The sequence below is a fragment of the Gopherus flavomarginatus genome, chromosome 2, assembly GCF_025201925.1.
Source record: "Gopherus flavomarginatus isolate rGopFla2 chromosome 2, rGopFla2.mat.asm, whole genome shotgun sequence".
Classification (NCBI taxonomy): domain Eukaryota; kingdom Metazoa; phylum Chordata; order Testudines; family Testudinidae; genus Gopherus; species Gopherus flavomarginatus.
Window position 1 is genome coordinate 70,230,712 of NC_066618.1, and position 12,175 is coordinate 70,242,886.

At 37.9% G+C, this 12,175-nt stretch overlaps 2 protein-coding genes across 2 annotated transcripts in view; one reads left to right on the plus strand and one right to left on the minus strand.

The window, feature by feature from the left end:
• The window catches only part of LOC127044053 (uncharacterized), a 449,887-nt gene that overhangs the window by 218,664 nt on the left and 219,048 nt on the right, over positions 1-12,175 (minus strand). The window lies entirely within an intron of this gene.
• The window catches only part of KCNH8 (potassium voltage-gated channel subfamily H member 8), a 355,845-nt gene that overhangs the window by 118,176 nt on the left and 225,494 nt on the right, over positions 1-12,175 (plus strand). The window contains exon 2 of the mRNA XM_050938322.1: positions 3,149-3,382. Coding sequence (XP_050794279.1) covers positions 3,149-3,382 — 234 coding nt within the window. The remainder of the gene's footprint in view (positions 1-3,148; positions 3,383-12,175) is intronic.

Consider the following 12,175-nt stretch of genomic DNA (forward strand, 5'->3'; position numbering starts at 1 on the left):
TGAGATCCATCACTTTTATATTGTAGCACCATCATTAAGTTGCAGTGCAAGCATATGACTTTAATTCTTTTGGCAGTATGAGGATTTGATTTTGTGTTGACAGCAGGAGCAGTGTGTCAATGTACAATTTGGTAATAATTATTCCCTAGTTAGGCAAATAAAAATGACAGGCTGAGGAGTCAAACAATACATTGAACTGATCTAGATTTTTTAAAAATAGGTATGTGGCAAACAAGAAGTATCTATTTGAATTTCATCAACAATTTTGGAAAGATCTTTAATTAGATAAGAGCAAAGAGTGAGTAATTGAACCCAGACATGTGAAGTGTAACCCCTGAAGGCAAACCTACCTAAAGAAAACTCTGCATTGTCCTAAAAATACTGGTGTCCCTGCAAGTATCAGCCAACATCTCTCACTATGGTGTAAATAAGGAGTAAGTCAGTGGAGTTTCACTGATATAAAACCTAAGTATGAGGAGAATCAAGCCCATTGTTTTTTCCTGTAGGTTTATACACTGTCTCCCCACCAAACAGCTATGAATACTTTATTGTTTACATATTTAGATTTATACATTGTGCAGACTGACCCAAGCCATTATCCGCTTATGAATATTTATCCAGGGATGCATTTTATTCAGCATCTTCCCCCTCACCACACAAATGGTTCTAAACAATGAAAGATGTCTGCTTTGTGAGAAAGCTGCACCTGGGTCCCCTTTAGGATGCTGTAGGGTAAACACACATTAATGAGCAAACCACAAGAAAAATACTGGCTTTTGGCATTCAGGGTGAAGTTTGGACAGACCACGAAAGGCCCCCTACAACACTGAAGCCCTGCATTTTATCTTGATGGTAGGAGAAGCACAGGCAAAAAGGCTGTGCAATGGGACCTATACAGCACATGGAGGGGGTGCCATACTAGTCCAAAAGAGACCAGAACAGAGGGGGTTGCTAAATTAGGGTGATTGTGTGGCCCTAGTGAACCAAAAACCCCAAACGGAGTTGCAGTCACCTTCAGATTCGTTCACCAGGGATTGAAGTGAACTGTTCCCTGCAATTTGAAAGGTTTAAACTGGATTAATTTGAACCTCCAATCAAAAACTCCAATAGCCAGCCCCTCTTTATTTCCATGCCACTTCAGCAGCTCCCAGCACCACCACTCGCTTCTTCAATGTCATTAATGTGATTCCTTTTGCCTGTTAAAATGTGGGGGACCAAGGCTGTTTGGAGAGAAGCAGAATTTGCCAGATTTACAGCTCAGCAAACAATTTTAGACCATGCTTCTGAAATTTCACATGAACAGCTGAAGTTTGCAAACACACTGAACTTAGAAGTCAAGACTGAGTTTGAATGGGCTTGTGATTTAATATGACTATTGCATACAACAGCTTCAGTCTCTAGACAAGTCATGATTCAGATGTTTTGAAAGAGTGCTACATAACTAAATGATCAGAAATTTACATCTGTTTCGTGTGATTTTTGTCTTTGGTGTAAACTACAATTATATTCTGAACAGTGATTCTGTATGTGACATTTTACCAAAGATCCGTAAACATTAGGAATGATCAAATAAAATGTGATTATAAGTAAACCCCTAACCAGTATCACCGTTATTCTTCAAGGAGAGTTATGTGGGGCCTACCATGAGTTCTAGGATGGACCGCTGCAACAAGAGAACTAAGAAACAGATTATATAGTGTTTGTGATTCACCTTCCCGTGAATTCTATAGTATCCCTGTCTCTGCTAAAATGATTAGCATGCACTTTTAAGAAATGTATTTAGAAAAATGCACTTCTCATTTCTTACACACATTCCAAATTAACTTCTTTGTAATGTATATTAAACGTGGGATCAGCTTGGTTGGAGACAAGACAAAAAGTTGTTTGTTTGTTTTTTTAATTGGGTGAATCACAGCTCAGACTTCTGGAAACAAGTTTGAAATATTTGAGAAGCAACAATAGGGGGATTGAGAGAGATTCAGGAGAAAGGTGATTTGAAATTAGGATCTCTCTCTTACGTTATGGTCTCAAGAATGGAGAAGTTGAAGCACTAATCTAGGGCCCAATTTTCAGAAGTGTTAGGTTCATGAAGATACAGATGGTCACCAAATGAAATTTTGAAAAGCACCTGCACAGCTTAAATACCTTAGGCATCTACGGTTTCTTCATTGGCTAATTTTTCCTTAAATATTTTTTAGAAGCTCTTCTGAGCTACTCCACTATTAATTTTCAAGTTGCCATTTCCTTAGTAACATAAAGATAAGTCCTTTTGTTTTCCTTCTTAAAATCAATTTGTATGAAATGACTCTTTAGACTTGCTCACATTTTAAAACACATTGCAAATAAAAATATGAGGTTTAATAAGCTTGATAATATTAAAGGGAGCAAATTCTGCAGTCCTTAATTGAGTAAAACTCATTTACTTGAATGGGAGGCTTGCTCAATATAAGAATTTTGTCCCAGAAGTTTCTTTTTTTTTAAATCATATAATAAATATGTTATAGATCTTTTTAAATAATGCTAGGTTTTAAAGTGAATTTAGTGCTTGTGAAAAGCGTTTGTGTGATAGCTTTTTAGACTGAAATCTGCATCCTCAAAGAGGAGATGCACCCTGAGAAGTAAGAGGGCATCTGTCTCCACAAGGCTTCACCAGCATGCCTCAATCCCGCCTTCAGGGGATGCCTCAAGAGATATTGTAAAGGGGTATTTGTTCTTCTCTTCAGTCATTGGCTTCTCTTCTAAGGTGCTCAGTTGTAGTTGTTTTGATATACTGACAGCAGTCCACTAAAAAAATGCTCTGAGACCATTAACTTATTTTTAAAATACCACACCGATCATGAAGAGCTATTTGAATGGTAATGTCTTTTGGCCACTGGACTTAATCTAAATTCAGCCTAGTGAGTGAGAAATGGAAGTTTCAGTCTCATCCCTCTCTCCCACAACCCCTGAGTTATGGGATAGGTAAAGTTGGGGGCATTAGTTTGCTATTACTCTTTATTTCAACCCAATAACATACTTCCGTTGTACACAGGCTGGTTTTAGGTATTCATGCACAGTTGTGGCTTCCATCATAGCTATTCAAAGAACTATGATAGACATGCAGTAATTCAGTCCATAATTCATGTTTTACTTCTATGTTCCTCCACAGATAGTAACTTCATCCTTGCAAATGCTCAGGTGGCTAAAGGATTCCCTATAGTTTACTGTTCAGATGGCTTCTGTGAGCTTGCTGGATTTGCACGAACTGAAGTCATGCAGAAGAGCTGCAGCTGTAAATTTTTACTTGGTGCTGAAACAAATGAGCAGATGATTCTTCAAATTGAAAAGTCACTGGAAGATAAGGTGGAATTCAAAGGAGAAGTCATGTTTTCTAAGAAGAACGGTGAGTTTTATTGCTTTCTTCAGTGTTCTATTAGTTCCAGACAAGCTGAAATTTGCCATTATTCAGCATAGTAGTTCTATACCCACTGTATTTAACGATACTGCATGTGAAGGTTCAGAAGGCTACAGAAATGGATTTGAATAAAGGCGGGGTGGTCAAGGTTTTATGGTGGTAGAAGTATGACTATATATGTAGAAGTGGTAATATCTATGATAAATTGCAGGGTATTTGTAAAAAGCTGGAGAGACATAAATTGCAGTGTGGAGCACTGCCTTATTCAGTGTAGAAGGTGCACTATATAAAGTTGTCTACTCATCTTGCAATCAAACATTGACCTGGTCTTATTGAAACTTGAAAATAAAAATTAAATTAAAACTCACCTACAGACAGAGACTAAGCATGGAAAATTTCAGCCCAATAGAGCTGGTTGGAAAATTTACAGTGAAACTGTTTTCCTTGGGAAAAATACCATTTTGATTCTCCCCCCCAAAAAAAAGCCTACAATTTTTTCACAAAATGAGTTGATTTTGAGAAAATTTCCCACAAAATTTGTTCAGAATTGGAACAAACAGATTTTAAAATTTCAAAATGTTTTGCCAAATGGAAATTCCAAGTTTCAACCAGCTCTACTGAGGCTGAAATTTTCAGAAAGTTTCGAATGTCTTAGAGTGCTCTTTCTCTAGCTGTTATAATACATGTAATAGCCAAGGTTTAAAAAAAAACAGAAAAAAAAAACAAGTGACTAGAGTTAGTTCAGTGGGCATTTGGATTGGGACCCAAAAGCACAAGCCCCTACTTACTTACAGCTAAAGGAGTTCATATTTGTATGAAGAGGTAGAGGCTTGTGCATTTTGTGCTGAAGGCCTTAAGTTTGTGATATCTGTATGTATCTGCACAGAAGACACAATAGCAAGGGGGAAAAAAAAGACGGGTTTGCACCAGCATGCCTGTAGGCAAGTAATATAGTCCATTCTTCCACTCATTCTGTTGATGGCAGGCTCTTTCACTCCACCTGCTAGAATGCCTCCCTCACACATTGCTATGTGTTTTGATCATGTTGCCTTTGAAGTGAAGCGCTGGCCATATGTGATTCTTAAGCATGAGTAACCAATGGGAGAGCAACTGACATAATGCCGTGAGAATGGTCTCAAACAATTAAATATTTAGGGCTTGAGGCTGTAGTTCACTGTGTTTCAACTTTCATTTTTATTTTTTAAGCTTAGCATTTGTGAACAAATGTTCCAGCTAGGTGCCTTCTTCCCAGCTCTTGCTTAATATTTATGCTGTTGAAATGTTTTCCTGTAGAATTATATTACTTTGTTATTATACGTTTTTACAGATGAGCATTTTAAAATAATTGATATACTCTGAGGAAAGGAAAGACAATGTATTGAAAATACTTGGGAGAAAATTGTCCCCTTTTTTTGATTGCAATGTACGAGGGAAAAGGGTCATGTAGTCTACAGGCTCATAAACCTCAGGCTAATACACACTCCATATTTAAAGTGTCATATTATGTAAAAACATTTTGAAGATGCAGTAAAAGGCTTCCCTCTCCTACTTTTAGCATTGACAAGAAAACCTTGCAGTATGTCTGGAGCACATGATCTATGAAGCTGGTTGAAAGAAGTTAATTACTGATTTACTGATCTTTCTTGGATATGAAAAATGTTCCAGAAGTTTCAAGGGCCACTTTTTTCTTTCCATTGTTGGATAGTGGTGACTGAACAAAGTCCTAAGAGAGAAGATTTAAGATTTAGGTGAATGGAAGAATTAGGGCCAGTTGTACTCACTAGCTTTTACCTGGGATGTAAATTGAATTCTCACTGCACCATCAGCAATGAATATCACCTGTAACACTTATGGTGGTAACAAAGGCAGAAAGAAATTATCATGGAATTGTAGGTAGATTTCCTTAGCAATTAAGGAGTTGGATCACTGATCAGTTAGGATGGACAAATTGGTTTGGATAAAAAAAAAATTCCACCTATTTTCACCTTTTAAACCTTTGTATATAATTTGAATCAAACTCATTAAATCATTTTCAAAGTATAAACAAATTCCTCTTAATACCCATTATATTTTATTTTCATGTATTTATGCCCCATCTGGAAGTGCTAAAATATCACAAGACTGTTCTTGCATTAAAAGCAAGAAAGGCAAGAAATCTCACAAGAAAGATTATTCTTGTGATTTTTCAACTCAAAGTTGCAGACCCAGAAAATTTGGCAAAGCGTCCATAATTTATGTATCTGAACAAAATGGAATTACTGAAACTCTGAGGTTTGCCCAGAAACTGAAGACATAAGACAGCACGTGGATTTTTTATTTTATTTTAGCTTTTTAAGGGCATCTTTGGAATACAAAAGTGTTTTTGTTTTTTGTTTTTAAATTTAAAAAACAAAAAAAAAATTGAAACCCTTTCATTGAAAGCAGTCCCTCTTTTTAAGCCCAATCCTAGCTGTCCTGACTATTTTTGGCAAAGCTATTGGCAAGAGCAAACGAGACAAATGCCCACCTTTTGTGGGTTTGGTTTTTTTTTGTTTGTTTTTTGTTTTTGTTTTTTTAAAAGGTGCAGATGAACATGCAGGGTGGGGAAAGGGGTGAGTGGCGATGCCAGCCCCATGCAGTGTCCTGTTTTTCCCATTGGGAAATATAGTCACCCTAATCATCAGTCAGATGAATATTCACATAACTGAGTGTCTGGGTTTAGGACACTGTTCACAGGTGCAGACTCACCCTGGGTGCTAGATCAATTGGGATTCATTGCACATAGTAGTATACATTACTAAGAGTCTGCTTAATTAAAGAAAGTGATAGAAAAAGGGGGAGAAATAAGATTCTGTTGAGAGAAACCCTAAAACAGTCTGCACAGGCTAAGCCTCTGCTGGGTAAGATTTATGTTGTAAGAGTAGTCAGGCCTCAGGCTTCTGGTACATGACTTAAAAATGAAAAATAAAAATTTACCGCAGGAAGGAAGTGAGTTTAGATCATAAACTCTTGTAATTGTTCCTCGTGGGAAGCGGGGCTTACTCCCATTTGAAACATGTTTAGGCACATAAGTTATTAAAAATCATTATAACTTTTCTTTTAAAAGTGCTCTTCATGCTGAGAACTAATTACTTACCAAATTTCCTATTAGATTTGTACAGCTACAAAAAACACTCTATTAAGAATCCAGTAGATTTGTCCGGCTCTTCTCAGTGTGACACTTCACTTTCTTCAGTATGTCCTTTAGCATGGTTATTTGCTTATTTTTTTGGCTCTCCATCTGATACTAGGCATGAATCTCTCCATGTATTGTGGTTCAACTTTTAGCTTTTCTACTTCATAGTTCCGACAAATACTGTTAATAGGTCAGGTATCAGAGGGGTAGATGTGTTAGTCTGGAGCTGTAAAATGCAACAGAGAGTCACCTTTAAGACTAACGGATGTATTCACCCACGAAAGCTTATGCTCCAATACATCTGTTAGTCTTAAAGATGCTACAGGACTCTCTATTGCTTGTTAATAGGTCATAACTCGCAGGTAGAGCATCAGTGAGCCCCCGAACTTAGGTACTTTATGCAGCAGTGTGATTGGGCTGGAAGAAGTCTGAGAGTTTTGCTCTGGGAAGGGGTTCGCTATTGGATAGCTATATAATCCCTGATCTAACTAGTGAGGAACATACCTCCCTGCAACCTGTGTTGCCCAGATGGCTCTTTTGCCTATCCTGCACAAGGAGTCATGTAGCATAGAATAAATTCCTAAAGTTCTGACCTGTCATGCAGTGGACTCACCTTAAAACCTGAGCTAGAAGTGCCCCAGATAATCTAAAGTCCTGGTCAGTAATGTGAAGAGATGTCCTCAATCAGGGCAATATAGTAGGAAAAGTTGTTACTGTAATATATTACAGTCCTTTAATTTGCTTTTGTTTTAGAATTGCAATTTTACACATAAGCATAGGCAGAGAATATGGGGTAACTTTGGAACCGAGTTGGCTATCCTGCAAAAGCCAACGTGGAAAGTCATGGGGAAATACTTTGAAATGTGGGCACCTGCAGTAATTTCAATCTGCAAAAACAGGAATGTACCCATTTTAACCTGCTAACCTCATATTTGAATATGTAAGGCATTTCATACTTATTAAAAGGATATAGAACATCCTAATGGCTGTAATTAGGTGAACGTTGTTATATCAGTGCTTCAGCTGCGAATCTCAGTACATCAAATATGGACTTAACTGCTGAGCCACTAACATACTTAAATGCATACACTAGATCTGGCTTCAATGAAATGGTTGTAGTATGTGTTCCTGTTTATTTTAATAAGCCTTTTAGATAAAATGCACACATCTATCTAGATAAGACACGTTAACCAGACAGGAGTGCAGAATTAATGAAGATGTTCACAAAAATTTGTCTGAGCCATGTATTTATTGCACTCAGCATAAGGTTTTGATTGATGTGGTCCTGTGTTCATACAGTCCTGGGGAGCAAACCAGTGGTCAAATTCTTAGGCCTAAATTCTGCACTCAGACACTTACGTATGGTTCCCAGTTTAGTTAACAGAAGTGTTATGTGCACACAGAATAGACCTATCAGACAAATAGGGACAAACTTAAGCCTGGTGTGAGCAGGGGCAACTCCACTGACTTCACCTACTTGACCTATGGCACCTGCATACACCAGATCTAAATTTGGCCAATAGCAAGTGTGCAAAGTTTTACAAAGTTGTCTGACTTATAAATGTGAGAACAGGCTTGTTCCCTCTGAGTATTTATTTTTGTTTTAGGAGGAACAGAAAGCCTTGAGACATACCACCAGAAAAAATGTCAGATTATTCTGTAATTCTGCGGCATGCCTGACTTCTCTAATTGGCAGGTCTGACATACCCTCTAGGCAGGCTTGGCTTCCTACCTCAAGAGCTGTCTCAGGCACAGTTCTGAGTTCACAGTACAGATTGGAATGTCGTCTCAGCACTTATTTAAAAGCAGCATAATGAGCACTGAGCTATGATAAATAATGATTATCAGAGGACACCATGTTTGTGAAAACAAGGTATCGGGGGGGGGGTTGGTTTATTTTCTCTCTGTATTTGATGTAAAATGTAGGGCTAGTATTTTGTAACCATTTAGTCATATTTTATTTTATGCTTTATCATGCTGGCAAGACACAGACCCAAGCTGCAAAATCTGAATACAAGTTCAGTGCTGGAATTTGAACGCGCACAAACTTTTTCAGTGTTTTTATGTAAGCTTCCAGTTGGGCATATTATGGAGATAAACTATTTTGAAATTTTAAATCAAGATTAGATTTGGATTTTCAGTCACTACATAGTTTAGGGTATTTGGATTCAAGTTTCTATTTCAATTCCATCTCTAATGCTAGCCTAAATGTAGTGGGTTTGATTCTTGCCCCCAGCACCCTACCAGCTTCATAATTAATTTTGTTTCCCCTATCACTGAGACATTTCAGTGGTAGTTCAGCTCAGGAATGTAATTGTCAGCAAAACAAATTACAGGAGTGGTTCTAATTAAAGCACTCCCACTAGCTCTCACAACAAGTTCAATGGAAGTTTTAGAGAAAGTACTACTTTTGACATTAGCAGAAAGTAAAACTAGCTCGTAGGCACTGAACTGAGAGCTGCATGAAGTATATGAGCTGTAGGTGGAAAGCAGTGTACAGTACAACTCTGGTATGCCATCTTCTCTTTGCAATTATTTTATTCCTGGCCCATGATTAGAGTTAGCAAAAAAATTTTGCCCAAAACTTTATTTTGCCAGAAGATGCAGTTTGGGTTCACTTATCAAATATGTGTTGATGTCAGCAAATTGTTTTGGTTAAAAAAAAAAATTCAGAAATATTTAAACAGTTTCAACATTTCCAAAATGAAAGTTAGATTTGGGGGTCTACTTTCACCAGTGATTCACAAAATGGAGGAGGACAAGGTGGTGATGTCCCCTGTCCTTACACTGAGTAGCTCAGTGGGTAGGACACTCAGCTGAATGGGAGAGACGCAGGTTTGAATACCCACTCTGGAGCAGGGTTTTAAATGCAGGTCTCACTCCTCCCAGATGACTGCCCTAGCTATCAGGCTATAGTTTCTCTTCTCTCTCTCTTTCTCCTGGTGAAGCTGTTACACTTTGCATACTTATTTGTATATTCTTTGGGCTAGAGAGAGTGAGAATGAACAGTGGTTAAAGCACTAATTTGGAGAGTGGCCCCCTGGGTTCCTGTCCCTAGATGTCCTGTCCCTTTTAAAAATCCCACCCTATATTGACTTTTATCATGTATCTCAATGTTTATGTGGCTCCTGTCAGCTTCTAGCTTCTTGTTCATAACATCTTGAGTAGAAGTATGGTGACACAGAAAGAAACAAGGCAATTTATCATGGAGTTTTCTACTTCAGAGGGCTTTACAGAAAGGGGTACTTCAGCAGAATATTTTCATAGCTCTTTTCCAAGTAGATCTTTGCTTTACCACAGACGCTGGGCCAAATTCTGATCTCAGTTACAGCAATGTTAATTCAGAGTAACTCCACTGAAGTAGACTTACTGTGGATTTACACCAGTGCAACTGAGAACAGAACCTTGCTCACTGGATCTCATTGCTCGAATAATCTGCAACCAGAAAAATACAGCACTGAAGAACTATATTTAGACAATTCTCATAAAGTGAAATCAGTTATTTGGAAGCCCCAGAAGTAGAGCACAAACCAGTAGTTGATTGGACTTTTTCCTATATTTGTGTCTGTCTAAGAAGATGCTACAATGAGCTGTGTAATTGTTGAGGTAGTCAAATGTAAAATCCCTACACTGAACTTGAATTGCTATTGAGGTCACATCCTAACTCATTCATGCCCTTGTCAGACTTATTCTCTTAATTTCTCCCAGAACTTGAACAGCCCAATGACTTTGTCTCTTATTAAAGAAAATTTCCCCCTTTTTGGCCAGCTACTTTACTTTTCTCACTAAAATTATGACTACTTAAACCTTTTTGTTTTGTTGTGCAATTTCTCCTTTCAAGAATCAATGTAATAGAACACAGCTGTTCTAAAGAGTACTTTTCTTTCTCTGTCACTATAGGTGCACTTTAGCAGTTGTATGATAACACTGGTCTACAGTTTTTGAGAAGTCATCTGCTTCAGAGATAAAATGTGATATTTATTATGTATTTTGATGTGCTGAATTCAAATATGACAATTAAACAACTGGTTGGCTACTGTTTCTAAGATATTTAAGTTTTTACATTTTATGTCTATGTATATTGTGTAGATAGTAGAGTTTTAATCATAAATTGTAAACCTAGGTCTTTTCATGTGTTTATGGTTGCTTTACATGATAATATTTCACCTGTCCTGTTTATGTAACACTTGAAAAATCAGCAAAAGGGTTATATAAATAAAATTTATTATGAAACAAAAGGCAATAAACTATTATGTACATAGTTTAGTCCTATTCAGTGTCTACTCAGAGCTTCTTGGCTTGTCTCTTGTATTTATTAAATGGAGCATCTCTTGTCACTGTCCAGCAATAGTCTGCAAGCATTGATGAGCTCCATTTGCCCTGATAGCCTACCAGGAGATTCCACTGCAGTAGTGTGGAGCCCAACAGCTCTGCCTTACTCTTGGGTAGTTCCAAATCCCTGACAAGGTCATTCAGTTCACCTTGTGTTATGAGGTGTGGTTCAGAGGAAGAGGATGGGAGAAAATGTGGGTCCTGTGACATTGATGGTTCAGGACCAGAAGTTTCATCCTCTTCCTCTTCCTCATCCGACTCAAGTAAGAATGATTCTGCTGCATCAGGAACCGGCAATCCTTCTCCGTGGGGTATTGAACGTATAGCTGATGGAATGTTTGGATAATGCACAGTCCACTTCTTCTTCTTTGACACACTTTTCCCAGCTGGAGGCACCATGCAGAAGTAACAATTGCTGGTATGATCTGTTGGCTCTCTCCAAATCATTGGCACTGCGAAAGGCATAGATTTCCTTTTTCTGCAACCACTGGCGAAGATTTGTTGCGCAAGTGTTGCAGCATGTGTGGGGCCCACCTCTTGTCCTGATCTCCAATCTTGCAGCCAAAATAAAGGTGATAGGCTTTCTTAACCATAGTGGTTATACTGCGCTTTTGTAATGCAAAAGTCACTTCACCACAAACATAGCAGAAGTTATCTGCACTCTTCACACAAGTACGAGGCATCTCTGCTCACTTTGGCTAAACAGAAATGTGTCCCTTTGCAAAATCAAACACTGACAAATAAGAGAGCACGACACCATATGATTTCTAGAGCTGATATAGGGCAATTTGTTCAGCAAAGTGATGTAAGCTTCATTATGATTGCATCACCCATGACTTCTAGGAATAACATGATGCAATTCATATCACATATGATGCAATACCAGCTTCAGGTTGCACCATTCATTGTTTTGGCTAAAAAGCAAGTACTGTCCAAACCCAGTCATAGATTTATTCATAGATCCAGTCAAAGATGTATTTTAGTCATTTCTGGTTTAAACTGAGATCCCTTCCCTTTATAACTCACTTATCCTCCCCCATTCCCAAGTCAAGGGTCGTATATACTGACCCAATAGCATATCTTGAAAACTAGAGCCAATCAACAATTTTAAGCACATCATTTTCGTTCTCAGTGACCCAGAATTAGTAAAGTTGGACTATATTTATTTCAGAAGCATTTTGGCTGTAGAGCAGTGTTATTTGAACTACTCGTACACACTGCTGAGTGTTAATTTAATTGTAACCACTTGGGGAAAAGAGCTGGAGCATTGCTCTTACCTCAATGTACTTAAAATG